The 27,946-nt window shown below is 59.7% G+C and overlaps 3 protein-coding genes across 4 annotated transcripts in view; 1 reads left to right on the top strand and 2 right to left on the bottom strand.

Annotated features, from left to right (window-relative positions):
- The window catches only part of LOC111147107 (G protein-coupled receptor kinase 1), an 11,416-nt gene extending 7,678 nt beyond the window's left edge, over positions 1–3,738 (bottom strand). Inside the window, exons 1-2 of the mRNA XM_022503001.1 lie at positions 3,040–3,738; positions 1,384–1,511 (exon numbers count right to left, since the gene is read on the bottom strand). Coding sequence (XP_022358709.1) covers positions 1,384–1,511; positions 3,040–3,738 — 827 coding nt within the window. The remainder of the gene's footprint in view (positions 1–1,383; positions 1,512–3,039) is intronic.
- Positions 3,739–8,871: 5,133 nt separating this feature from the next.
- Positions 8,872–14,466, top strand: LOC111147139 (ATPase H+/K+ transporting beta subunit). Its single transcript, XM_022503041.1, has 7 exons — positions 8,872–8,986; positions 9,758–9,886; positions 11,693–11,806; positions 11,956–12,155; positions 13,085–13,141; positions 13,711–13,809; positions 14,295–14,466. Exons 1-7 carry the CDS (start codon positions 8,875–8,877, stop codon positions 14,454–14,456), a joined length of 873 nt encoding a protein of 290 aa, XP_022358749.1. The 5' UTR covers positions 8,872–8,874; the 3' UTR covers positions 14,457–14,466.
- A 1,340-nt stretch (positions 14,467–15,806) lies between these two features.
- The window catches only part of LOC111146891 (transcription factor Dp-1), a 44,204-nt gene continuing 32,064 nt past the window's right edge, over positions 15,807–27,946 (bottom strand). For both annotated transcript variants that reach the window (XM_022502615.1, XM_022502614.1), the window contains exons 5-12: positions 25,582–25,703; positions 24,419–24,584; positions 24,001–24,144; positions 23,467–23,535; positions 21,677–21,828; positions 21,035–21,201; positions 20,262–20,340; positions 15,807–17,018 (exon numbers count right to left, since the gene is read on the bottom strand). In XM_022502615.1, the coding sequence (XP_022358323.1) occupies positions 16,871–17,018; positions 20,262–20,340; positions 21,035–21,201; positions 21,677–21,828; positions 23,467–23,535; positions 24,001–24,144; positions 24,419–24,584; positions 25,582–25,703 (1,047 nt within the window). In that variant the 3' untranslated portion in view covers positions 15,807–16,870. The remainder of the gene's footprint in view (positions 17,019–20,261; positions 20,341–21,034; positions 21,202–21,676; positions 21,829–23,466; positions 23,536–24,000; positions 24,145–24,418; positions 24,585–25,581; positions 25,704–27,946) is intronic.

The raw sequence follows: 27,946 nt of genomic DNA, 5'->3' as shown, positions 1-27,946 counted from the left end.
ATGGTCTAGTAGAGTGTAGTATGGTCTAGTAGAGTGTAGTATGGTCTAGTAGAGTGTAGTATGGTCTAGTAGAGTGTAGGATGGTCTAGTAGAGTGTAGGATGGTCTAGTAGAGTGTAGGATGGTCTAGTATAGGTAGCAGGGCGTAGCAGGGTGTACGATAAGGGAGTAGTGGAGTATGGTATATGTAGTACGGCCTAGTATAATGTAGTATGGTCTAGTAGAGTGTAGTCTAGGGTAGTATGGGGTGATATAGTGTAGCATGGTGTAGTATAGTGTCGTATGGTGTGCTACGGTGTAGTATAGGGTAGTATGGGGTAGTATGGTGCAGCGTGGTGTGGTATGGTGTAGTATGGTCTGTACAGTGTAGGATGGTGTAGTATAGGTAGCACGATGTAGCAGAGCATAGCATGGTGTAGTGCCATGAAGCACAGGGCAGCGTCGTGTGCTGCTGTGCGCTATGGTGTAAGGCCGTGTACCAGGACGCTGCCCAGCACAGTGTCACGATTATATGTGCTCTGTATGTCATGACGTCTACACTTGCTAGTCTCCTCTCTCCTCTTCCACGTGGCCTCACGTGGGTCCTTTAGTCGAGGCCTCATAATTCCCACCTGGAAAATGGGGCCAGCACACTCCACGGGCGCTGCGGAGGCGCAGAGTCCGGGGTGCAGAGCAGACCCAGAGAACGTGTGCAGAACCGACAGCAGTGGCCCCATCTGTGTGGCCGGGATGCTCTCTTATGGGTCATGCATGGATTAAGGTTCACTGCCCGGTGCCCCGAGAGTACCGCGTCACTCATTACCCCCGTCTCACACCAGCACACGGAGGCAAGAGCGCTCCGACGGCCCGGGGTTCCCCACCGAAAGCCAGTGGTCTGACTTCCCCCAGGAGCCCCAGGCCGGGCCCTCAGACCTCCAGCCAACCCAGGAGCCGATCCACCGACAGCAAGTCATGGCTCCCGAAGCTGGCCACGTCGTGTTTCCAGCTCAGCCACTACCCCCAAGAGCAAATAGTAACGTGATGCCCTCAGCCTGTCCCCACGCACGCTTCATCCAACGGTCCACCCGACGAGCACTCGCCCGGGCCCCTCGTGCTCCTGCTACTTCCACCCCTGCGCACTCACACAACCCCCAGGTCCCCAGGATTCGAGGTCCCCCGGTGGCTGGAGAGCTGCTCGCCACCTCCCCACTGGCCCGCGTTTCATGTAAGACTAAGGACACACCTCCTCGAGTGTCACCAGCCCGGGGACAGAGGAGCGGGTTGGTGGGGGCCCAGGGTTTCTCCTCACCGTGCTCTGTGAGCATGTGGGCAGCCCCCAGGGCCCCAGACCCCTCTTCATGCTCGGCTGCTTGAGCCCCCCTGCCGCCCCAGGTCCCCCGTTTACCTTATGTCACCTCCGTTCATGAGAGTCATCACCAGACAGAGGTCAGTTTTGGTTTCAAACGCATAGGCCAGAGAGACTATAAACCTGCTGTGAACCTTTGCTAGAATCGTCTTCTCTACCATAGCGCCCTGAAAAGCAAGACGTCGAATCAGTGCCCAGGTTTAAGTGGGAAAGTGATGTCACTGAAAAGAGTAAGTCCCACATCCCAGAAAACAGAAACAGGGTCACAAAGGTCTTCAAAGCAGCTTGCATAATGCAACTGCACACAACTTACAGACGTGCCCCCTCCCCAGAGACCAAATCAGTCGTGCAAACGTCTGTGCGTACTGAGGACTCCAGGCTTACCGGAGCCTCCGGCAAGGAGACGGGAGTTGGAGCAGCTGCCATAACAGCACTGGGAAAGGACCCAGCGCGCCCCCTGTTCTGAGCAGCCTCCCTGCGGTCCTTCCCTACACCCGACCGGCTCACTCACGGCAACCCCAGACCCGTTCTCCTCTCCCGATCCCTGGACAGCGGACAGCCGGGACCCACCAGCATCTGTTCATTTTCTGTCCACTTACCACATTTTTTAAAGTTGTGTTTGGGTGAGGAAGGTAGAGCTCCTTTGTGAAGGAGGAACTCTTTTGTTCCGGAAGGCCCCCCACATCCACACTGCCCGAGTACTAAGTTCAGTGAGGACACCGGCCTCAGGACAGAGGACACCGTGGGTTAGGATGACACGTCACCCTACCTGCTTGTCCCCGCAGCCTCAAGGGGACAGCACTATTGAGAAACCCTGGGGTGGGCACCCTTGGTGGCTGTTTACCCCAAAAGCTGCATTTGTGCTTGTAGCGGGAAAGGACAGGAACCACACGGGATGGGAGAGGAGCTCCTATGACAGGGCGGCTTTGCCACCCTCCCTAAAGGGCGTCTCACCCTTCTTGGGGAGAGCAGACCCCACGCAGCAACCTGTCGTGCCTTGGTTCACCCTGGCCCGGAGAAGACATGCGGAGGCTGTCAGGCTGGCTAGACTCCCAGGGAGCCCCCACCACGGCACAAGCCAGCACCGAGGGCCCTGAAAGCTAGAGTGGAGAACCAGCAGCTCCCCCAACACCTGCTCCCCTATTTCATGGTAGTGATGGAGACACAGGAAGGCTGGTGGGAGGAGCTCCTGGGGGGCTCCATGGGCTGAGCGTCCGAGGCTTGGTTTTGGCTCAGAGCATGATCCCAGGACGCTCGGATCAAGTCCCACATCAGGCTCCCTGCTCGGCGAGGAGCCTGCTTCTCCCTCTGCCCTTCGCCCCCCTCATGCGCTCTCCTTCTGTCCCTCCCTCAAATAAATAAAGTCTTTCGAAATAAATAAGTAAATAAAATCAATCTCGAAAAAAAAACGACAGCTAACAGGAGGAGCAGAACCGCCCACCCCATCGAACGCAGAGGCCGCGTCCAAGAGGGGTCACGGCACACCCCACGTCGGGGCAGAGCCGGGCCGGGGGCAGCAGAGCTGCGGACGGGCCCCTCTGTGCCCCGTGGGCCGGACCATCGGCTCAGGACTTGGAGGCTGCCCGGCGGGAGGGACCGGGTGTGCCCAGGGCAGAGGAGGCGGTGCAGGAAGGAAGCCGTGCGGGCGGGCGCGACCCCGAGGGCCCTCCCGCGCCGTGCACAGCCAGCGCCCACCTGGCAGCTCTTCCTTTTCTTGAGTCGCTTCTTGTTGAGCTTCTTGCACGCGTACAGCTTGCCCGTGGCCTTCATCTGGCAGGCGGACACCTCCCCGAAGCCCCCTTTCCCCAGGACCCTGAAGTCCAGGAACCAGTCCTCACCCATGGGCTGGGCCTCCAGCCACTTCCACTGCAGGAACCTCTGGAAGTAGAGGCTGTCCAGGTACTCCTGGAAGGGCGTCTGGCTCAGGTGCGCCAGGGTGGCCTGCAGCAGCGGCTGGAAGGACGCGTCCCCGCTCGCCACGGGCACCCCCCGGACCTTCGCCACCACGCCCTCGTCCAGGAAGCTGCAGAAGAGCTTGGCCTGGGGGTCCAGGTACTCGGCCAGGATGGCCTGGGCCTTCTGAGGCCGGAGGTCATCATCCGCCGTGTCATAGTCCTCGATGTCCTTCCAGAGCTCCAGAGCCGGCACGTGCCTCTCGTCGGCCCCCAGGAACTGCTGGAACAGCCGCTTGCCGATGGGCTGCTCTGCACACACGCTCGGGAACGCCAGGTCCAGGCTCTCCCGGAGGCCCTCGCACTTGGACAGTGGGGGCAGCTTCAGCTTGGCCAGGTACTTCCTGTCCCGAGAGGACGGGCCACTGTTCCCGTCGAAGCTGCCGCGTGCGGCGATAAAGGCCGAGTTGGCCACCACCGTCTCCAGGGAACCGAAATCCATCCCGGCGCTGGCCGCCTGCTGCGTCAGGGACGAGAGGCCGGACCCGCCACCCCAGGCCCGTGGCCCCTGCCCTCCCTAGACAGTGGGCGTCCCAGCAGGTGCGAGGGTGACTAGCGGCCGTGTGGGAGCCCAGGAGCCCAGCTGACACAGCTCTGGCCAAATCCCGGCCCAGGGTCACGGAGCAGGTGCCAGAAAAAGAACCCCCTAAGCCGCTTCCAGGATTACGCGGCCCCTCCCCCCCGCCACTTCCTCCTTGGAGCCCGCCAGGAAGGACAAAGAGCAGGCCCTGAAGCATCTGCTGAAGCTGCCCCGTGGCCCCCAACCCCAGCATGGGCTTCTTCCCTTCCAGGAGCGGGAGGTCAGACAGAAGGCAGAGGGGCCCCGAGAAACCCCAGATGGCTGGGGGCTTTCCCACTATAATTCATTTTTGTCTTAAAAAATAGCAAGTGGGAGGGAAAACAGCTGGGAACAGGAGTTCAGAGAAAAAATTTGCAGGGAATAGCTTCCTGGGGTGTCCGAGGGTAAGACCAGGGCCGGGGACTGGTTAGTATGAGGGGACCCGGCCTGGCGCTGACAACGGCCTGCTCCAGGTCACCTGTCTGCACCGCGGCTCAAGGTTAACCCGGCACCTGCCAAGGGATCAGCCCCGCACCCGCTCCCCCCCACCTCCACCCCCGGGGCTGAGCTCGCAAAGCAGGGACGCCTGGAGAAGCTTCCGGTGAAGTTAGGGCTGAAGCAGGAGACCCTCAGCTACACTCAGGGCTGAGGCCTCGAATGAGAGGAACAGGAGGGAGAGTGGAGTGAAGAGGCCAGGGACACACCTGGGGGGACACAGCTGGGGGGACACACCTGGGGCACACACATGGGAGACACATATGTGGGACAGGGCCTCTGGGGGACACACCTGGGGAATATCTGTGAGAACAGGCCTGGGGGGACACACCTGGGGGGACACATTTGGGGGGACAAACCTAGGGGACTTCCCTGGGGGGCACACATGGGGAGATACAGGGGGACATACCTGGGGGGGGACACTCCTGGGCCACACACATGGGGGGACACACCTGGGGGTTATCTGGGGATGCCAGGACCAACAGAAATGTCACCTTCACATGGACATGGTCTTGTATGTCTAGTACACAGCAGCTGCTCAGTAACTGCGGGGAAGAAAAGGAAGTGACGGAGGTCAGTTATGGTTTCAGGAGCGGAGGAAGGGAGAGCTCACAGAAGCAAGAATGCTGTAGCCAGCAGAGGTGGGGAAGGCCGGTCCACCTCATGTTCCTCCTGGCAGAAGAGGGTGTCTGGGAGGCAGGGAGGTTCTGCAAGTGGGTGTGGGCAGAGGCAGGGGAGGCCAAGGGAGAACTTGCTGAGCAGCCACAGTCCCATCCTTGAGCCCTTCCTGCCCTCCCATCAGGGTTCACAGGGTAGTGGTTGGGGTTTCCTGCAGTGAATTCTCCAGTGAAACCATCAGGGCCTGGAGGGTTTTTGTTGGAAGAATTAATTTTTTTTTTTTAAGATTTTACTTATTTATTTGACAGAGAGATCACAAGCAGGTAGAGAGGCAGGCAGAGAGAAAGGGGGAAGCAGGCCCCCTGCTGAGCAGAGAGCCCCACATGGGGCTCGATCCCAGGACCCTGAGATCATGACCTGAGCCGAAGGCAGAGGCTTAACCCACTGAGCCACCCAGGCGCCCCTGTTGGAAGATTTTAAATTACAAATTCAATTTCCTGCAGTTATAGGTCTGGTCAGAGTATGTATTTCAAATTGGACAAGGTGTGTTTTTCGAGGCGGCCAATTTCATGGAAGTTGTTGAGCTTATGTATATAGAACCGTGTGAGGCACTTCCTTGTGTAGGAAGGGTCTGTAGTGATGTTTCGTTTCTGATGGGATCACCTGTTTTACCTCTTGCCATAGATTCGTCAGTTTTATGGACTTTTCGAAGAACCAGCTCTTTCACTGACTTTCCCTTTTCTTTTGTTCTTATTTCATTGATTTCTGTTGTAATTTCTTGTTTCTTCCTTCTACTTGCTACCCTGCTCTTTTCCTAAGTTTTCCAAGTGGGAACTTAGATCACGAACTTGAGAGTCTCTTAGAGCACTTCGAGCAGACACTGTCCTGTTGCTGTGCCGCAGCCGCGGCCCATGAACTCTGACGCCGCCTGTTTGTCGTCAGTCCTGTGCGTCTCTTTTAATTCCCTCGAGACTTCCTTTTGAATCACGGATTCTTTTGAGGGTAGTGTTCATTTCTCACGTTTGGAGATCTTCCTGTTGTTTTTGTTATTGATTTCGAGTTTGACTGTATCGTGGTTGGAGAACACACGGCCTGATCTCGACGCTCAGATTTGTTGGGCTTTATTCTCCGGCCCAGGACACAGTCTACCCTGGTGTATGGTCCAAGGTCACTTACAAAGAAACTGTATTCTGCTACGGGGTGAGTGTTCGAGAACCGTCAACGGCATCCTGTTGGTCGACAATATTGTTGAGTTCTTCTCTGGCCACGCTGGCTCTCTGTGGAGCTGCTCCGCAGCTGCTGGGAGAGACGCTGGAGCCCGTGACTGAAGTCGCGGATCCACTTCTACGCACAGATCTGTCCGTCTGCCGCCCCATCTTGCCGCCCCGTCATTCACTGCACACGCACGTAGGGCTGCGGCGTCTTCTTGGTGTGCTGACCCTTCGCCATCACACATTAACACGTAACACCTGTGTTAACCTGTGTGGTTATGTTAACGTGGAGACTTCGCAGCAGAGAAAACCACGGGAGACAAACACTGTAGAATGATGACTGCCGGCGTGACACGTCTTCGCCGTTCTTCCCCGCTCAGCCTCTCTCTCACCATCTGAGTCTCTTGTGGCGTCCAGTGAGCTCCTGTTTTCAAATCTCCTATCAGGTTTCAGTGTATTTATAGCATTTATATTTAATGTTACTGTTGCTCAGGTCTGCCACTTTTGTTTTTCACGTGTTTCTCTTTCCATTTTTCCTTTGGGTTACTTGAACATTTCTTAGAATCCAATTTTGATTCATCTATGATATTTTAGAGTGTCTATTATTTTTCATTCCGTGTCACGGGTTCTTTCTCTGTCCCCTTCCTTATACAGTTAAATCCATTTGCTGATTTCTTGCTTTCACTCTTTTTTTGAATCTACAGTTTCCATTGGTTCTTCTCTGTATCTTCTATTTCTTTCCTTAAACTTTTTTTAAAGCATGTTTAGTTTTTTCCAAGCGTGTTTATATTTTCCAAGCATGTTTATCATTGCTCACTCTAGCACTTTTATCATAACTGCCTTAAAATCTCTGATCCCAACACCCTGTCCCCGTGGTAGCGGCATATGCTGACTGTCGTAGCTCACCCTGCAATCCTGCTGGACCTTGGTCTGCTGCACGACCACCCGCTGGACTCTGGACACTCTGCTACTCCATCATCCTTCATTTTAGCAGGCCTTCACGGACCCTATCCGGCAGCAGAAGGGGGGCCCCCTTGTTACTGCCACATGGGGGAGGTCTGGGCACCCCACACTTCCTGCAGCCCGCTCTCACCCCACGGCCTATCCAGGCCATGCTCTCAGCACGCGCGGTGCAGACGGCTGCCCTCGCCCCTCTCCACCCCGCCGGCACGCACCCTGAGGTCGTTGTGCTAACCTGTGTACAGCTGAGCGTTCCACGTAATGTGGAAGGTTTCACTCAGTGACTTCTAGAAAGAATTCCTGCCTCACTCACTTCAAAGCGGCGTTTATTCTGGGGGGCAACACAGACGGCACGGTGCCTTTGGGCCCCGGCAACTGGGGTCCAGGGCCCAGACTGCAGCCCACGCCCCCGAGTCTCACTGACCTAAAATACCAAAGTTGTGGAGGAGAACAGTGCCATGGAAAATACACAGAATTGGTTCGTCAAAAAGTTACGAGTCTGAGCTAAAATGGCCCTATTCCCTCTGAATCTTCGGTTACTTGTTTTGCTAAAAAAAACTCTAAATCATCCTAAAAAAAATAAGGCAGGACAACTGCAAGAGCGTTTTCCATTCTTCTTCTTCTTCCCAAAGAAACCTCAAATTTGGCTACACTTTCCCTCCTTCAGAGGGAAAACCCAGATGGGACAACCCGTGAAATTCTAGGTCTCTGTGTACAAAACCCACTATTTTCATCAGGCTGTGACTTCACTGTTTGGGAGAAGACTTCTGTGGCATGTCACCATCACCTAACTGCAGAGAGGGGGCCCGGGGGAGCAGGTGTCACGGGCCTGCTGCACAGACTGCCAAGGCCTCCTGGTTCTGGCCATGCGTCAGGCTGGCCGGGAGGGCTTGCCGCTGCCTGGGCACTCAGGCCCCCTGGTGAGTCAGCCCTCAGAAGCCTGGTGGTGGCACAGGTGACCCAGCAGGCACGGGTGTGCTGCCAGGCCAAGTGTCCCCCACCCGGACACTGCCGTGGTCCTAAAGCCAGCAGCACAGTTGGTCAGAAGCCCCTGGGCCCAGTGGTGAGCAGGGGCTGGCATGCTTTCCCTTCCAGAAAGTACCTCTAGACTATATGCCTGTCAGTTCCTCATAGACACAAAGTAGTCCTGAAGGGCCCCAGCCTGACCCCAACAACGGATCTCGGACAGCAGCCTCCTCACCTCCACAAAATGTCAGGAGTGATGGCAGGTGAAGACGGGGACCCTCGGAACCCTCACGTCTAGAACAGAGCTCCTGGCCCCTTTCGCACGGGGCATCTTCAGGGTCAGATGTGCTCCCCAGCAAGTGATAACCCGCAGGAGCGATGGTGGTGGGAGCCCCCCGGTCGCTGCCCCCATCGGCTCAGACCAGGCCCATCTCGGGCACAGAGCCGGGGTCGGACCCGCCCTGCACTCCTCACATCTCTGCCCCCGGAGAAAGTGAAAGGAGCAGAGAACTGCTTCTCCTGCAGGGGAGCCCTTGACCTTGGTCGGTATCAGGACAGACAAGGACACGGCCAAGGGTATGCGAGACGAGGGGCGGAGAGATGTCTGATAGCCGCTGTGTTTGGACAGCAAGGTGTGACCAGCAACGCCTGCTGCGTTCCCTGGAGCCTGTCTCCACGGCACCTTGACCTCCAGGGGAGGAGACTATAAAACCCAGAGGCGGCCCCTCTCCTCCTGGGCTGGGTGAGGGCAGCACACCCGTTCCACAGGATGGCAGCACTGCAGGAGAAAAAGTCATGCAGCCAGCGGATGGAGGAGTTCCAGCGCTACTGCTGGAACCCAGACACAGGGCAGATGCTGGGCCGGACACTGTCCCGGTGGGGTACGTGCCGGCCGAGGGGTGCGGGATGGCGGGGGACACCGCAAGACAGTGGGGATGGCAGAGACGGAGGCGGGTGGCAGGGACGACAGGGGACAGTGGGGATGGTGGGGGATGGCGGGGGGTGGCAGGGTACAGAGGGGGACAGCGGGGACAGTGGGGAGGGCAGGGCCAAGCGGGGACAGCAGGAATGGTGGGGACGATGGGGGATGGCAGGGTGCAGCGGGGGACAACGGGGACGGCAGGGGACGGCAGGATGACGGGGATGGTGGGGTGCAGCGGGGGACAACGGGGACGGCAGGGGACGGCGGGGGACAGTGGGGATGGCAGGGAGGGCGGGGGACGGTGGGGCGGTGCTCTGAGGACATGCACAGGACCGTCCACCAGCAGTCCAGGCACCCAGGACCCAGGCCCTGCCAGGGCTTCTGGCCAGGCCGCACCTCTCTCACCAGATGACCCCAAAAGGCCATTTCAGCTCTAATCCCCACTGACAGCAGACACCTACAAAGTGGGAACATCTGAGGGGCAGCCCCAAAGGTTCAGCCTTAGATTTGAGAAAAGCAATTTTAAAGCTATGTTCCTAAAGCTTATGATTTTTAAGGACCTTTAAGTTAAGGGGTACGGAGCATCTCCTGGGTGAGAACGTTCTGGAACTTGACGGAAGTGACGGCGGACAACACTGTGTGAAGGCGCTACAAACACCACTGATTTCTTCACTCCGATGGAGAAGCAGGGTCACCCTGGGTCCCACAGACCTCCTCCCTCTCCCCATAGTGTGGATCAGCCTCTATTACGTGGGTTTCTACGTGGTGATGACTGGAATCTTCGCCCTGTGCATTTACACGCTGATGTGCACGCTCGACCCATACACGCCCGACTACCAAGACCAGCTAAAGTCACCAGGTAACGGGGCCTGTGGCCGGCGCTGGGGCACCAGGACCCCACACATCAGGGCAATGCTGGGTCCCTCCAGAACGAACCCGGGGGGCAGCCTGGAGGGGCCTTTCCTGCTGGTGGCCCCAGGGTTCAGGAGGGGCACACCTGGTGCAGACAGCCCTCAGCTTCTTTTGAAGATGGTGACCCCACACTATAGTCTGACTTGGTTTAGTTTTAATTATTAAAACAGATTTGGTACAGAGACGGTCTTTACCTCACTTACTTGCTATGCGGATGACACACACAGGACACGTCTGGGAGGACGGATGAGACAGCAGGGAGGGGGGCACGGAGAGTCTGTGGGGAGGAAAGGACACCCCTCAACACGGACGCTTCCGCTCTGGGAGGACAATTCCAGGACCACAGGCTCTTCAGAACACGCATTTCCCGAAGAGCAGCCCGTTCGAGGGCAGAGGCCCGGCACAAAGGCTGAGCAGGCGCTTCCCCCAAGTTGGGCCCGGGAGGAGAGGAGGTCACTGGTGACAACAGGACTCCAAGGCCTGGGACAGCGAGGCAGCACTCCAGGTCCTGGAGAAGGCGGCTTAGCCCAGCGGTCTGCACAAACCGAACGAGAACCGGCAGGCGCGAGCTGGGTGGGGACGCACCGCGAAATCCGGGGAGAAACGCGTTCTGCAGCACAGTTTCCCGGGCGCTCGCCACCCACACGTCCTGGATGCGTTCTGAGGGGGCAAGAACCGCAGAGGCGCCCCACCGCAGCCCCGCCACTTCCCCAGGAGAGGCCAAGAGAATGCACGTCTCTAGAAGGTGGCGGGTGCGGGCCCTGGGGCCGGGGTGGGCGTGTCCCCCTCAGCCGGTCCAGCTCTTCTGCTGGGGTCTCCCGTGAACCCCTTGATCAGCAATCACAAACCCAAGTGCCTCGCTGGCGGTCATTTCTAGAGACAACCAACGGACAGCCATGAGGGTTTCACCTGGCTTCAGAGCAGAACACGCTACGTTACAAACCTCAGGATACAACTGTAACGTGACCTGTCCAAAGCCCAGTGGGTGGGAGGGCCCCGGGAGGCAGAGAGAGGGCGACAGCCACCCCGACGCAGCGAGCGAGCCGTGAGCCCACGGGGAGCGGCTGTGGTGCACGCGTGGGGAGGGCGCTCGTGAGCGGTGCCCGCTCTCTCCTTGGTCAGATCCCCTCCAGCCACGCGCAGCTGTTACTCCCACAGCATCCGTGGAACAAGAGAGCGCTGGCTGGCTGTTTACAAAGTCCCGTCAACGGGACTGGCTTCCCGAGCTGCGGAACGTGCACACGGCCAAACACGACGGTCCCCGTGGACGGGAGGAGCTGAGCCTGACGACGAGGGCGCTGGGAAATGGAAGTCAAGTAGGACCCGAGCGCGAGGACCCTGTCTATCGAATCTGGGATGCCGGTTTGCGCGTCTTCGTGTGAACACAAGCGAGGCTGCCCAGCAGCTGTGCAATGGTCCCGATGCCACATGTGCGCTCCTTTTCTCGTACAGTTGACACGGCGTCTGGGGGCTTTCAGATGGGACCGAAACCAGTGAAGCTTCAAATGTGCATTCCAACACAACTTCATCTGGCGACGAGGTTCAGTTCCCGGGCGGGCGGGTCCCTGCTGAGCTCCTACTGCAGGACACTTGGCCACAGCCTCCTTGCCCAGGGGCCCGAGGACCCAGGACTGGCCAGGACCACAGCAGCCCACGCTTGGCCACCGGGCCAGGCCATTTCTGCAGTAAGTGGCTGGGATGTGACCAGCACTTTGCGGGTAATGGAGTAAGATGTGTTGTGCTCTCCCTCCAGGGGTGACCTTGAGGCCAGATGTCTACGGGGAGAAAGGCCTGGACATTTCCTACAACGTCTCTGACAACAGGACCTGGGTGGACCTCGTGCACACGCTCCACAACTTCCTGGCAGGTGACGTTTAAAACGCTTCCCACCTCTGCTCTTCCCTCTTCTAAGACCATCTCCGGGAGGGTACGGGCTTCCCCACCCTCCCACCAGCCCCACCACACCAGGCGGCTGTGGCCGGAGGTCGGCGCCCACAGGCTTGTCTGTCCTAGCAGGCTACTCGCCGGCTTCCCAGGAGGACAGCATCAACTGCACCTCCGAGAAGTACTTCTTCCAGGAAAGCTTCCAGGCCCCAAACCACACCAAGTTCTCCTGCAAGTTCACAGCAGACATGCTGCAAAACTGCTCGGGTCTGACGGACCCCAACTTCGGCTTCGCGGAAGGAAAGCCGTGCTTCATCATTAAGATGAACAGGGTGAGCGCAGGGTGGGGCTACAGACCCCAGACCCAGCCGTGGCCTGGAGGGGCCTGGATGCCTGGCCCTCGTGTGACCCCATGCACCGCAGCACAGGGTCCAGGCTGGTAAGGCTGGGACACACGCCGCAGCCCGTCCCACCCTGCTCCTCTGCTATGCATGCTAGGCCCATCGTGCTGGCTTGGGAGCTGACCAAGATCCAACCTGAACAGCTCAGACACTGCCCTGGCTCCAGGCTCTGCACTGGACGCTGAGCTCAGAGTTGGGGCTGCTCAGGGCAGCTGCGTGCACACACAGCTTGCCAGCAGCGGGCCATGTCAGGTACCACGAGGATGGCTGGGAATCATGTCGAGCAGCAGTTCCCCATCTGGGCCAGGGACCCTCTGCCGGGCACGAGGGAGGCTGAACGGGCTGGTGCCAGCAAGCCACAGGGTGGATGGTCCCTCCAGCCTTGGGGTGCAGGGGAGGGGACATGCCACTGGAAGCCGACAGGACAAGAGGGCCGGGGGGTCTCTGCTCCGTGTTGGCCAACAGGTGTGCGGCACGATTAAACTTCCTTCCTGAGACACCTGGGGAAGCCATGCATCTGAACGGCACACTCCAGGGTCCCTGCGGGGTCACGACGCTGCCTGGTGGAGGGAGCCATGCGCATCAGGGCAGAACTGTGGGGAGGGCGCAGGCACACACACGGCCGGGACCCGGGAGGCCAGAGAGTATGCGTGGGGCAGCACAGGCGGGCACCCAGGGGACCCCGTCACAGGCACCGCAGAGCGCCAGAGAGCGCCAGCCACGGCTCGGACCCTCCCGCCCAGCCCTGCCATGCGCCGGCAGCCAAGACCACCGCGTGGGGCAGGGCTCTGGCTGCTCGGACAGGCTGCACGCTAGCACGCAGCCGGTGGGAGAGCGACACGGACGCCCTTTCCTTCCAGATCGTGAACTTCCTGCCCAGCAACGGCACAGCGCCCAGGGCGGACTGCGCCCTCCTGGTGAGTGTGTGGTCTCGCCAGAGCCACTCGCCCCCAGCTCCCCGCGGCCCTCAGCTCCCTGCGGCTGCCCCCCCGGGCCCAGCCCCCGCCCTCCAGCAGCACTGCAGGGGACTAAAACCAGTAAGGAAAGCGATCTCCTCACCACCGGGCCCAGGAAGCATCTGGGACGGTGTTAGCACTCCCACCGTTCTGAGTGTTTGCTGGCAGTTTGGAAAAACCCGCTAAGCAGTCAGCAGTAATTTCCTCCAGTTTTTCTCAAAACCGGTTTTAAAGCACAAGCCCCAAAAAACAAACATGTCTCCACTGAGTCTCTTCTGAGGCTGGTCTTCCCCACTGGGAGCTCCGCAGCACCGAACCCCCCACGCCCGCCTCGCTGTGGGGTGAGGCTGTGCCTGCTGGGACCACCCACGTGTGCTGACCTGAGCTTTGAACAGACACAGGGTGTCCTCCGTCCGTGTTCTGCCGAGCTCCAGCCGCCCGCCGGGCCACTCACACACACGCAGACACACGCAGACACACGCAGACGCCTGGAGCCTGCCTCACTCAGGCGCCGGCCTCTCCGCCCCCAGGACCCGCACGAGGACGCCCGGCCCCTCCAGGTGGAGTACTACCCGCCCAACGGCACCTTCAGCCTCCACTACTTCCCCTACTACGGCAAGAAGGCGCAGGTAGGCCGCGTCTCAGTTCTCCGACAACCGCCGCACACGTGTCCCAAACCGAGCGGCGAAGGAAAGCCCGCGACATTCCCATTACACCAGTGGAACCAGGGGGACCGTGCGGCCCTCTGGGTGTCCCCCACCTGAAAACACAGCTCCCGTGCGAAACATCAATACCAAACCTAATGGTTTCAGTTTCCCAGAGCTTCCCAAATCCTTTCAGACAACCATATATCCACGTTAAAGCACAGCCTTCAAATCTCTCAGTTTTTCCTATCTTCATGGTAATTTTCATCAAATATAATCTACACTTGACCTCGTCCCTGGTGTTATCCCCCGAGCCCAGACGAGCTCCCGTCGTCCCTCAGTGGGGACAGTGCGTCTCCGCACGTGCCCCGTGCAGGCAGAGCAGCAGGCGCCACTTCTCTGCCACCCGACCGGCCCCTGTCAAGCTGCTCCTCATGCTGTCCTCCTCCGTCTTCCCGCACGGGCTCCAGCCCCACTACAGCAACCCTCTGGTCGCCGCAAAGCTGCTCAATGTCCCCAGAAACACGGAGGTCCTCGTCGTGTGCAAGATCCTGGCCGACCACGTGACGTTCAACAACCCCCACGACCCCTACGAAGGGAAAGTGGAGTTCAAGCTCAACATTCGGCAGTAGGGGGAGGCCGGCCTGCCCCACGGGCCCCTGCTGCCCCCCACCAGGCCTCCAGCGCTCCGCGGCCCGCCCAGGGAACGGCCGGCAGGCACCTGTGCCCCGAGCACCTCGGGGAGAGTCAGCGGCCTCTCGCGCCCTCTTTTCTCCCTTCGACCCCGAATCCAGAGCTGCGGTAACAACCTGGGCCAACGTGGTAACTGCGAGGCAGCAGCTGCCCGACCACCAGGCCCTGAGGCCGGCTCAGGCAGACGGCACGTTCCTCACCGCAGTCCCGGCACCGCGTCGCGCAGAGACGGCTCACGCTCCCAGAGAACAGGACTTATGAGAATGGGCAGAACGAGTCCTGAAGGTTTGCTCTTACAGGACAGAATTCCTAAACTGTAAAAATAAAACATTAAAGTCACTCTTACTCTGCGTAAAACAATCATGTCTTTTCTGATAAGGGCAAAACCTAACAACAAAATCACTTCCTCTTTGGAAACCTTCTTCAAGTCCCCCCCCCACCGCACCCCCGTCAGGGAAATTCGGACGCGGCCGCAGCAGGGCTGGCCCCGGGAGCCTGCGCACCTGCAGGAGGTGAGCAGGGGGCGAGAGGGCGTCACGCGGGCTGAGCCCCACAGGAAGCCAGGAACACGAGCCCACCCTCCACCACCCAGGGACGTGCGGGCGGCTCACTCCAGGCCCTGCACCAAAGCCCGGAACGAAAGCGTCTCATCAAACCGACCTGCTCTCCCGGAGCGCCCCCGCCCCCAGCCACCGCGCGACCTGGTGTCCTGACCCCATGCAAGCACCAGGTGCAATGTCGCCTCCCAGAGAGCGACACAGTCCCATACAGCTGAGCGTGGAAGCCTGTCAGACCCCGAGGATAGGCGCCCTCTGCGAGCGGCCCCCGTCCACGCCAGCTCCACGGGTCCCACAGGGAGGCCACCTGGGGCCCGTGGCAGCCGGTGAGCACGGAGCCGCCGGGCCACCACCCTCCAGCGCCTGCCGCCCTCGACAGCGGAAGGAGGTCACGACCGGCAAGACCGCACCGGCTGCCCGTTGCTCCACAGCACCGCAGACACCCCCGCACAGGCGACAGTCCTCCACCGTCCACACCACTTTGTGGTCCTTCCGCACCGTACGACCTCGCGCCTGAATGCCAAACCCCCGACCCTGTCTCAACTGCAAGGACCCGGGAGGGACGCGGGGCCGTGCCCACAGAGCGCACAGTGGAGGGCGGGCTTCGGTGTGTGCCCCGGGCCCCTGTCCGGCCTGGCCGCCTGCCCTCGCCTGGTGAGAAGCAAGACCGACACGGGAGACAGAGTGACACGTGGACAAGAATCTGGAAGTAGAGGAGCAGAGAACTTGTTTAAAATGCCCATGCGCGTTTTATTAATAAAAACTAACAGTGCCAAGTTAAACAAGTCAAACAATTAAAGTCTCTTTATATTCCATAAAATATTACAGAAAAGTTTATTTGTGTTTCAATAAAAAGACTACTGTTTAGAACAGGCAGCTGACGGCAACTGTGCGGTTAATGGGTCTTTGTGAATAAATTTTAAAAGGGACTACTGCCTGTCCTGAAATTCCTTTTTCTTCTTATAAAAAAAGAACTATTAAAAATGATTGACAAATTCTGAGTTAAAAAACTGTTAGAATGTTCTCTCTATTTAATGTCGACTTCATCACAGATTACAGGAGGCGGCCACGGAACAAAGACGTTTGTTTCAGTTCGTGTCCTCAGATGACAGACGTGCTGGCCTGTGAACAACGACCCCAGCGTCATGCCCGCCTGGGAGAAATCAGGCGGCCTCCCCAGCGGCACGCGCGCCCGAGCCTCCCGCCACGGTCGCCGCCACAGCAGCACGGCAGGAGACTCTGAACGAACAAAAACAGAAACAGAACTTCGCAATTTGCTGCAACGGAGAGAAAAGTATAAACTGGACGGAATCACAGTCAATATAATTTAAGGGAAAATAGTCACGATACAGCTGACGGTGCCGAACAAGGAAAAGCAGAGCCGCCGTGCACCAGGCCCCCCGACGCCCCGGGACGGGCCGGCATCAGCAGGGGCCGCACACCCCGGCAGACACGCGCAACCCGCCCTGGTGACCCGGCTGGCACACCAGTGCTCCGGCGCGCTCGGCAAGGGCGGGGAGCAAAGGGAAGGCTGGATGGGGACAGACAATGGAGACACAACCCTAGACAGTGAGGAAGGGGCCCGAGCGACCACTGGCGTGGAGACACCCCACCGCTCACCCCGAGACCCCGCGGGACACGGCCCTCGCCTGCTCGCCGGAGCCGCGTGGCCGGTCAGCAGCTCGCCACCGGGTCCCGGGGAGGAGGCCAGAAAGAAACACACGCCCACAGCAGAAGCAGCCGCTCCCGAACCAGTGCTCCCGACGCAGACCGCGAGGGTGGGCCGCAGGCAGGCGTCAGTCCTCCTCCTCGTTCTCATTAAAGTCGTCGTCCTCCTCCTCGTCCTCCCCGACATAGGACACGGGGGTCTCCACCCGGGAGCCGCTGTACTGGGACCCGCTGGAGCTTGTGGCCAGCATGCCGTCCGCACCGTTGGTCAGGTCACTGTGAGGACGAGGCGAGACAAGGCGGTCAGGCAGAGCGGGGAGCCCCACGTCCGCACCAGCGCACCCGGCACCCGAGCCCAGCCTCCGCGGTACAGAACCGAAGCAGCACCGGCTGCCGCGGGCTTGGTGATCACGTCACACACAAAACCCCACACGCTGAAGCTGGAGATCACAGCTCCTTCTTCCAGGCTGTGTACTTGTGACACCCTGGATCTTGGGGGAGGGGCACAGCTTAGGAAAAAGGGGCCCCAGGAAAGGACAGGAATCCTCCAAAAAGCAAGGCTCCCAGCCAGCAGCGTGTGGGAAGCACCCAACTAGGTGTGTAGGCATGTACGCAAGGGCATGTGTGCGCGCGTGTGGTCTGCGTGTGCATGTGCCTGTGCACGGGTGCACATGTACTGTGTGGTGCACGTGCTGGGTCTACGTGTGTGCACGTGTTGCTTAAGTGTGCCCGTGTGCATGACTGTGCACGTGTTGTGTGCGCGCATGCGTGCAGGTGTGGGGTCTATGCGTGTGGCTGCGTGATGCGGTGTGCACACACGTGCCAACGACACCCTCCACTCCCCCGGAGCCAGCGCCAAGCCCAGGAGGCTGAGCTGTGACAGGTGAGTCTCATCCAGACACTCTGCGAGAAGCCCACAGCTGTCCGCCAGCCCAGGAAATGGCTCTCGCTGAAAGGCAGCGAGGTTGGCAGGGCAGAGCCCAGGGGTGCGGGGGACAGGGCTGCAGGGCTGGCGCCTCTGGGAAGCAGGGCTGCTCGGCCCTACACCCTGGTCCTCGGATGGGCGTCTGGAACCGGTCAATGTTGCCACTGTGCCCCTGGGAATCTCAGCAGGGGACACCTAACCATCTCCGCTATCGCGACTCGGGGGGCCTACTGCCATCTAAGCCCCAGGGAGCCACGTGCACGACAGGCACCCGGCCCCAGTGTCAACAGCGCCTCAGGCAAGGCCCTGGCCTACAACCGAGAGATTCTCTGCTGGGATCCTGAGGAAAGACCTCTGGGTTCAGGTACCTCCCAGCACCTGGCAGAGTGGCCCAGACACTGACCGTCAGACAGCACCCTGGGGCCCCGGTGCCGACAGCCTCACCCCCAAAGTGCACGTGTCCCCGTGTGGGACCCGCTCACAGAGTTCTCATCAGAAGTCACGGGGATTTCTCAGTATTTGGGCAGCAAAAAAACGTATTCTAAGAAACATCACATGTTAAAGGGATGCGAGTCTAGAACTTAAAGCTCAACAGAGACCCTCCAGACTCCAGGCAGGCACCTCCCACAAGCACAGAGGGGCTCGGGGTCACCCAGGAGAAGCCTCAGGCTCTGCTACTCCACTGGAAGGGCCCTGCCGCTGCCTCAACAGGACAGACCCAGAAGGGCAGAACCGCCTGGGAGACGCGGCTACTCTACACGAGAGAGAGAGGGAGTCTGGGGCGTGGGCTCCGGGCACGGCTCTCACCGGGCAACACAGAGGGGAGCCCCAGGTGGACGGCACCCACACCTGCCACAGGCCAGAGCTCGAGCGCCAAGAAACACTTTTCTTTAACATGCAACCATATGTATATATCTTAATGCCTTCTAGCATTTAGGAACATCATACGATAAACACTGTTCAACATTCCAGTCGTTGACAAAGGAACTACACATCTGTGAAATCCAGCCTAGCAAGAAAGTCAGAAAGGGTAAAAACTCAGCCATAAAGCCGCTTCACACTGCATCCTTTCTCGTGAGCAGGAAACACCAAACTGCCCAAGAAATTATTGTCTTCACAAAATAACACCAGTCTCTGCACTGATTTTTCTTCTGAAACGGTGGTGAATTTACTCGCCTTGTTACAAAGCTGGAGTGACTCAAAACCTGAGTCAACACCCGAGTCGCGCCTCGGGGAACGCCCACTGGGCAGCACGGCAGACCGACACCGCACACACAGCTGGCGGGCTACCGGGAAAAACGGAGCTGGTCTCGGGCCAGACACCTCCCAAAGGACTTCAGGGACGACCCCACGGCCAGACCATCCGGCAACACAGGCCCGGGGCCTCGCCCACGTCCCAGAACCCTGGAGCGCGAGCTGGCCACGGCGCACCGCGCCACCCGCTGGCATATCCATCCATTCTGTTGAACCTACAACTGCTCATCCATCTCGTATGTTAAGGAATTAAACATCTATTAACATCTAGAGTTGATACAAGGTAACACATATAATATGACATGACATGAAAGCTAATAAAACCGCTGTTTCGTGAATACTTAATACAGAAATCATCTTATACTCGTCTTTAAAAAACCTAAGATAAATACGCAGAAACGATACAATTCTGCTTTGTGGCACAGCCAGATCGAAGGCTCGCACACACGGACTTAAGGAGTACAGCTCCTCTAGTAACACAGAAAACATACATCCAATAAACAGTAAAGAGGAAAAAAAAGCAGCTCCTGGTGGCCCAGTCGGCGAGGTGTCTGCCTTTGGCTCAGGTCACGGTCCCAGGGTCCCCGGTCCCAGGGTCCCCAGGTCCCAGGATGGAGTCCCGCTCAAGCTCCCTGCTCGGTGGGGAGTCTGCTTCTCCCTCTGCTGCTCTCCCTCCCCAGCTCATGCTCTCTCTCTCTCGCTCAAATAAATCAAATCTTTAAAAAAAAAAGCAGAGAACACAGCTTTATGCACAGTGTGACCTCAAGTGTGTTAAGCAGGAACGGGAAACACAGATGAAGAAAACCCCGGCCCTCGGGCTGCCTACAGGGGGCTCAGGCAGTTTGGGCCCCGTCACTGCATGCTACTTTTTTTTTTTTAAGATTTTATTTATTTATTTGACAGACAGAGATCACAAGTAGGCAGAGAGGCAGGCAGAGAGAGGGGGGAAGCAGGCTCCCTGCTGAGCAAAGAGCCCAATGCAGGGCTCGATCCCAGGACCCTGGGATCTTGACCTGAGCTGAAGGCAGAGGCTTTAACCCACTGAGCCACCCAGGCGTCCCTGCATGCTACTTTTAAAAAGTCAATCATGTGTCACTTGAAGTTTCAGGGGGAAGAAACCATGAAAAAGAGGCTCCTGGTCACCCAGGGTACAGGCTACGGTGGGCCTTCGGGGCACACAGCCTGAGAGGAGCCCTGCCGGGAGCGGCCAACACCGACAGCATGGCCAGTGGGGAAGTCCCACCCTCGCGCCAGGAGCCAGCGGGAGCCGTGGAGGAGGACGGACTGTCTGCGGGAGAGCAGGGGCTCTGCCCACCCGCTCAGCCCAGAGCCACAGTCACCTGGCAGAAAGCCGCGTGCCATTCGAGGTCGACACCGATGACGTGACGAACACCCCTCCAATGGATCCCTGAGCCATCTCTGAAGAGAAGAAAACAAAGCAAAGGTCACAAGAGAGGCTCACGCCGCCACAAGGCGGGTCCAGGCCAGACAGCTGACCCGCTGGTGGTTTCTCTATGGGGACACTGGCCATCCTCTCAAGAAGGCACCCAGACCTTCCTGTACATGATCACCAATGACCATGCAGCTGTGCCACGGAACGGACGCTGTCAGAAAGTGGAAAGTGGGGCCGAGGGCGGGAGGACCCGACGTCCTGGGAGACGGCATGCACCAGGAGCACGGCCAGTGTCCACGGCCTCTGTGGTGCGCCGGCTGGGAGCTGGTGTGGTCCGATCCAGCCCAGCGGCTCTGGGGGTGGGGGGACCCACACCACAAAGTGGGGCAGGGCCAGCAGCTTCCTCACCACAAAGTGCCTGCCCTCTGTGGCCCCGACCGCGCCGCTCAGCACAGGAGTCCCCCACACGGCTCCCGAGCAAACTCTTCCTCCCCCCGCGTCAGGAGGCAGAGCACCTCACTCCTCAGAGGCTTGTCTGGGTTCCCTGGCTGGGGGGGCCAACCACCCCCAAAACCCCATGGTCCCCACGGGCGCCCCACCCCCAATCTAGCTGTCCCCACTCCTGGTGCCAAGTGCGAATTCGGCCTCAGCAAAGGCGGGCTGCACGTCCAGACCTGAGGTCCGGCCCCACGGCCACCAAGAGAACCGGAGGCGACAGACCTGTCACGTAAGGTTCCAGCGCTTTCGGCACCAAGCTTCTCGCCACCTTCAGGTCCTCAGCAGAGCAGCTCCCGGACTCCAGCCCGCAGGCCATCCCCATCCGCTTCAGGACCTCTATGTCGTCGTGGATCTCAAACGTGTTGTCAAAGTTGAAGAGATACTCGAACCTGGGGGCAAAGTCACCGTCAGAAAAGGTGTCACTGGCCGTGTTCATCGCGGCACAGGGCCCCAAGCAGAGACACCCCACTCAGCCAACCTCCCTCAGACCCCCTCTTTACCCACGTCCCCCAAAACCCATGCACTCAGAAGCGCTAGAGCGTCACAGAGGCGCCGCGCGTGGGACGGGCTGCCTGCACCCCCGGCCGGCACGGAACGCCAGCCACTGTCCACACCAGGGTTCGACGGCTGTGCCAGTAACAACCCTGACGGGCCCCAGGTCTTCCTTTCACAAGACAAACACGAAACCAGGGGTGTGAGAAAGAAGACTGTAACTTTGTTGCGCCAGATGTCGAGGAACGACAAGTCAGATACTTCTCTGACGAAATGAGCAGGCGTGCCACGGACCGTGACAGTGGCGCTCTCCACCGACCTGAGGCTCAGCTGGGCCCCGGGGCAGGGGTGGGCACCTGTCACGGGACCTACTTGTCATTGGAAATGCTACAGTCGATGACGGTCTTCTTGCTGGTGTTGACGATGATGAAGGGCAGGTGGATGACGGAGTTGGGCGGGGGCGGCCGGCTGGCCTGCTGCTCCGCCTGCCGGTTCCTCTGCACCAGATTCTTGAAGGCGATTTGCTAAAAGAGATGAGCCACCAGCAGGCCACTCACACCAGCGCCGGCAACCTAGCCTTGTCCGTGGGCGTCCCTGACAACCCTGCCCAACCCCACAGGGCAGCAACAGGGGTCAGGCCCCTCGAGAGCTCAGAGCGATCCGCCGGGGGAGGGAGTGAGTGCGCCCGAACACCAAACACCCCGAGGGGAGTGGAGGCGGGTGGCAGGTGCTCACGCAGATAGGACAGAAACCCCTCCCCGGCGGGTCGCGGAAAGAGCATCCACGCTGGAGGCCGTGGAGGCTACCGTCCTCCTGCCCATTCCGCATCCAAGAAGGTGGACATTCGGCGGAGCACCCGGTGCCTCACGGAGCACCTGCCGGCACGGCGCTCTCCCTGGGGAAAGCCCTCACACTTCACCCCTGCACGCGAACTCCCCTGCGGTAAAGCCAGAAGGCGCCCCTCCCACCACAGCTGGCCCCCAGGGCACCGTGCCCTGCGGGGGACCATGAGGCTTGGTTTCAAGTAGCTCCGTGTGCTGCAGATGCCGCAGAGAACTGAGCGAAGAAAGAGGGACCACTGCCCGGTGATGTGTGCCCGCTCCTCTCCTGTGCCCCTCGACCCCGAGGCCGCTTCCACCCACTGGAGCGCTCCCCACCCCGAAGCCTCCGCTAGGGCACAGGGGCTGGCTGCGGTGCCCCGGGCTGAGCGCACCTAGCGAGGCAAGACACACACCCTCCATCGCGGCCTGGGGGTACTGAGCCAGCACACGTCCCAAGCCCCTCGCTGACGCCCCCACCTTCATCTTCTGTCACCAGCCACTAGGCCTGTCCTCAGACCCTGCTACACGTCCCTCCAGGGTCCCAGGGCTCCCCCCTGCTCCCCTCCTTGGCCAGCCACTTCCACGGCGGCTGAACCCAACCCGAGGCCCTGGCCAGACGGCCCCAGCACTGCACGGCCTCAGGCCAGGGACTGGCCATGCCCTCCAGCTAGCTCCTGGTACAATCTGTGTTTTTGCTTCCAGCCCTGAATGGGCATCTCCAGATCCCCGCAGGGAAGACGCCCATACTGGGGACGTCCTCTGCAGGTACAGGGGACGGAGACACAGGTCTACTGGCCACGCACACTGACCTCTGCCCCACAGCTGCCACCTCACACCCTGGTCTGGGCTCCAGTCCTCAGAGTGCATTCCTGCCCCAGGGAAGCTCCGGGCGCTGCCTTCCGAGCGGAGTCCCTCCCACCGTTTAGACTTGGACGAGCAGCACGCACGCAGCCCGTGGGCTTACCGCGCACGCGCGCTCCCTGTAAGCGTCTACAGTGCCCGCGTGTGAAACCGCATTCGAGCTCTCAGTGCAGAGGCCGTCCGCGCCAGACACGCGCCCAGGCCGCAGACAGTGCTGAGCCCCACGCCTGGGCTCCAGGATAGCTCGTCGCGAGGGCCCGTAGGAGGTGAACAACGGTAACACCTAACAGCTAGGACAACACGCGGGGAAGGGCCGTGTGGACGCGCCCTCCCGCCCTCCGTCCCCACACGAGGCAGCGCGGAACGTGGCGCCAGCACGCTGCTCGGGACCTTCTGAGGCGTCCGGGCAGCAGACCCAGGGGCACAGGGGACACCGTGGCAGCAGGATGGGGCCAGACCGGCGGGGAGCAGCGCCCGTACCTGCAAGATGAGCTCCTGGAGCTGAGACTGCTTCTGCTTGATCCGTTCAAGCCGCCTCTGCCTCTCCACCTTCAGAACAAGACGGCGGCGTCACGACACAGCCACCAGCACCCCCTAGGGACGAGCTTGCGGAACCCTTTGCCCCAATCTAACGAGGGGAAACAGGCAACCTAGAGCCAACCAGGCATGGGGACGGGACCCACAGGGGTTTCTTCCGTCTCTCGCTGTACCCTCCTCTCCACCTTCTCTCGTCTTCTGGACACGACGCTGTAAAACTTGAACCCCACCAGCCAGGATTCAGAACTTCCTACGCTGGGGTCCGCTGCCCACGGTGGGCCAGACGCCTCCTCATCGGTGCCCGCAGAGCGCAGGCAGGCTGGACAGGCGGCACACCAATGTCCGGTGGGCAAGCGGCGGAGCCCTGGACCGGGCCAGGCACACACGCACCAGACCCTGAGCAGGCACCCTCGGGACGCACACCGGCTCTGGGACAAACGTACAGGGGCGTGATGGGAAACAGCTGAGCCGCGTCACCTCTAGATTCCGGCACTCCTGAGCCGAGTTGGTGGGCAGGCCGATCCACTTGATCTCTTTCTTCTCCTTCGAGATGATGTTCATGGCCATCAGCACGTTCAAGGCATCGTAGACGCGCCGTCGTATGTTCTTCTGGTCGTAAGCCTGCTGGGCACGGAGCATGAGCTTTCCACACTGTCCGGGACGCTCCCAGCACATCCCCACTGAGCCCGGGGAAGAGGGAGCTGTGCCGGGGGGCCAGCCCGCTGGGAGCCAGGCCCCGCGCACGACCACATCCGGGAGGATGAGCTGTCGTGCTGTGAACAGGTCTGCAGACGCCTTTCAGACTGTTCTCTGAACTGTCTCCAGTGGCCTCAGAGAAACCCAGGGCGGGCCGTACGGCACCGGGGTGTGTACCCGCCGCGCGGCACATACTCACGGACTCGTTTGGTAGGATGTGGTTGTCGGCGGTACTGAACTCTGCGACCAGCTCGTCGGCCACCTCATTGTAGGACGTGGTCCCCTTCCTCTGCACCTTCTCGCACACCTTCATGGAGAAGTGCCGCAGGCCCTTCCCGTTCTTCTCCCCTTTCCTGTGCCGCTTCCTTAGAAAACACAAAGGAACAGCAGTGCCCTCAGCACCCCCACGCCGGCCCCCGGGGGACACATGTTCACCCACAAGGCTAGCAAGCTGGGCACAGGCCGAGACCCCACGCGCAGCCCCGGGGACCCAGCTCGTCTGTAGAGCGCACTGGGCACAGCCACGGGGCCAAGACACCAACGTTTAAGTGGCCAGGCCTCCTATCTGCATCCGCTCCCAGAAAACACGGGGCCTCGCCTGGAAGGGCAGGAGCCGCCGGTGCGTATCTACCGCGTCCTGATACACCAACGCTGCTTCTTAAAAAGATGTCCACGGACATAGGAACTATGGAAATTTTACCGCAAATTTAAGAACTTTTACGGAAAATTTGGCTGCGAGCCAAAGCGGTGTGGAGACCATGACGGCCATGTGGCGGCGGGCACCCGACCCTGAAGACCGCAGTGAGCCTCAGAGCACGGGAAACCCAATGGCTCAACTTTTTAAGGCACCACGTCAAGGAAAGGGTGGCTCTGAGTTTCTCACGATGACTCGGGAAATTACGATTTTTGCTTTAGAACCAATACAGATGTAAATCCAAAAAGCTTTGTTTTTGTTTTCAAGGAAAGTCACAGAGCTGACTTCCGAGTAAAATCGTTTTCTCACGAGGTTGCTTTACAGGGAAGACAGGGTCCAGGTGACCGTGTGGCAGGACCCTCCCGTGGTGTCGCCCAAGGAACGGCAGCCAGAGCTGCCCACGTGCACGCTGTCCCCTAGGCGCTACTTCCCAGTGCAGACAACGGAAAAAGCGCCCATCACCGCAGTGCTGAGAAGCCAGCTTCCTCCTCTTCCTCCACCGCAAGCTGCCCCCTCACAGTGCCGCCACCCCCGGACCGCGGGGAGCGGCTCCCCTGCAGCCAGACTTCTCCTCCGCGAGAAGCGCGCCCTGACGCCGTCTACACGGGCGTGACGGCCGGCCGCGTGGCCCGGAGAGCCGGGGTTGCGATTCTCGGCGATGTGCTCACCCGGCAGACCAAGGTGAGGGGTCTGAAGGCTGGTTCTGGGAGACAAAGTGAGTGTTAGGGGTGTGTGGGCTTCCTACCACCAGAGTGTTGGGCGCTGCAGGTCTCTGAGGCGTACCAATTACCTACAGTCAAAAGAGACAATTCAGAACACAATGAGACATCTCCCGCGTGCGCCCCTGCCGTTTTACCGCTTCCCATCCTCCACGGGCACTGCCGAGCTCCGCCAGCCACGGGGACCGCGAGAACATGGTCGCGCGAGCACCACGGCCCACACCGAGAGCCAGACGCCGGCGAGCAGCACTTCTGTGCGGCACGAGCCGTTCCCCTCGCCGACTCCCGGGGTCTTCCCGGGTCCAACAAAAGCACCAGGAACCGTCCCATCCCGACGAGCCCGCCAGACGGCGACCCCCGGGGACGCTGTGGTTCGAGGAGGGGCCCACAAAGCCAGCCTCAGGGCACGTTCCCACTGTTCCCCTGGCCCAAGTTTACTTTCCCTTCCATTCAGTGATGCGGACAAGGATGAAATCCTCTCTCCCAGGGGGTGCTAAACGCCAAAACACAAATAGGAAAAAGTCCCCGCACTCGTGGTGCCCATCGGCCCACCTGCATGTGCGGGCCTCGTCCCAATGGAGGCTTCGCAGGGACCCAGCACCTCGAACAGGGCAGCGTGGGGGCGCGGGGGCGATGAGCACTGGAGCAACAGACCCACACGCCAGGGCAAGGCAGCTCTGGGGACGGCAGCATGACCCGCACCGCAGGGGACCAAGTCTGAGCACTCTGCACCATCTCTTCACCCAAGGAAGGGAGCCTCGTTTGTTTTCAACAAGGACTCAGAATTTGGTGCCATTAATATGCAAATATTCCCGCAAGGGACACACAGACGCTGCTGTGTACCGTCAAGTCACACCTCAGCGTCCTCAGGTCTCGTAGGTGACTCCACCCCACCAAAGAGCTGATCCAGGAATCAGTACAGAAACAGGACTTCCCAGGTTCTGCACAGCCAAGTGCCCCAGCAAGCCACCATCGGGTACCAGGTGCTGGGACAGCCCTTCACAGGGACGGGACACAGCTTCAGGGACTGGCCGTGCCCAGGGCCCCTCCTCAGCAGGATGAATGTGCTGCCTCCTGTGGCCAGGGGACAGCTGACCAGGCACTTGGTCCTAGATAAGGCCACCGGTCAGGGCCAGTGACCACAAACCACAGAAAGAAAACTCTCAATTTCATTCTTTCAATTCACATTTCCAACGATTAAAGTTTCATCACAGTGTTTTCCAAACTGTGCGTCACCCTCATTCATTCAAAAGTCATGAAGTCAGACAGTAAGCTTTCCGGAAAAAGGACAGAAAAGCGAACAGGTCTCCAGGCAGGAGACGCACTGCCTGAACCTTCCGTTTCTGCTCAACAGGGACGTGCGTTCCAGGGCCTGGGCTCACCGTGGAAAAGGCGCATTAGCTGAGGCTCAGAGCCGAGGGTTCGGGACACGCGGAAACCGGTCAGTCTGGCACTTACTGAACACGTTTCACAGGGACTGGGTTGGTGACGCTCCCGGGAGAGTGGATTTAGGACACCAGCACCCACACAGACAGGGAGGAGAGTCACCAGAGGGCTGCCTGACGTGAGGCCTGGGCCCCCACAGCCAGCACCCATGCTCTCGTCCTCTCCCCAAGCTGGACCTGTCTGCACAACTGGCCCACAAGAAGCAGCAAGGTCAGGGGGCCAGGCACACAGCAGGCGCTCCGGAACTGCTCCCTGGGTGACAGGGAGCTGTTCTCTCTCCGCTCCTCCCCCGTCCTAACCGCGCTCCTGGGCACCGTGCTCGTGGGCACCGACTCCCTGGACAGGGGCTGAAGCCCCTCATGAGCGCGAGCCGAGCTCACACGCCCCTCAAGGTCACAACGCGTCAGTCCTTCCATCCTCAACCCCCTGGCGGGCGACGTGTGAGACACGGCGACGTGTGAGCCGCAGCTCACAGTGCTGGGGCCTGCGCGGGAGGCACTGCCGGCACCAGCTGCCCCAAAACAGGCGGACTCAGCCCAGGGACGTGACTTTCAGGCTGACAGAGTTTAAGGCGCCAACAGACAAACCTGCGTGTTGACTCTCCTCCCTACACTTACAACCACCCGACAGAACGACTCCTGCGACTGAGGAGGTGCACCCAAGCTAAAGCTGCTACGACACGCGGCAGCTAAAAATAACACGAGTTGCAGAATAAAACATAGAACGAAATATTTAACTTTATCAAAAAGATGTTTACTAAAAAGCTGTGATGAGCCAAATATGGTGTAACTGACACAGCGTTGCTTTGAAAAACATCACGGCAACTCTGCTGGGAAAAGCAGTCACACCCCGCGATGGGGGCGAAGTG

Source organism: Enhydra lutris, unplaced genomic scaffold (genome assembly GCF_002288905.1).
Source record: "Enhydra lutris kenyoni isolate GAN:26980312 unplaced genomic scaffold, ASM228890v2 scaffoldscaffold15, whole genome shotgun sequence".
Classification (NCBI taxonomy): Eukaryota; Metazoa; Chordata; class Mammalia; order Carnivora; family Mustelidae; genus Enhydra; species Enhydra lutris.
This window is presented reverse-complemented; position numbering and strand designations above follow the sequence as displayed.

Coding starts and splice junctions, on each gene's coding strand:
- LOC111147139 (XM_022503041.1), top strand. CDS start 8,875: ATGGCAGCACTGCAGGAGAAAAAGTCATGCAGCCAGCGGATGGAGGAG. Junction 11,807..11,955: donor GCTCCACAACTTCCTGGCAG/GTGACGTTTAAA, acceptor CTGTCCTAGCAG/GCTACTCGCCGGCTTCCCAG. Junction 13,142..13,710: donor GGGCGGACTGCGCCCTCCTG/GTGAGTGTGTGG, acceptor CTCCGCCCCCAG/GACCCGCACGAGGACGCCCG.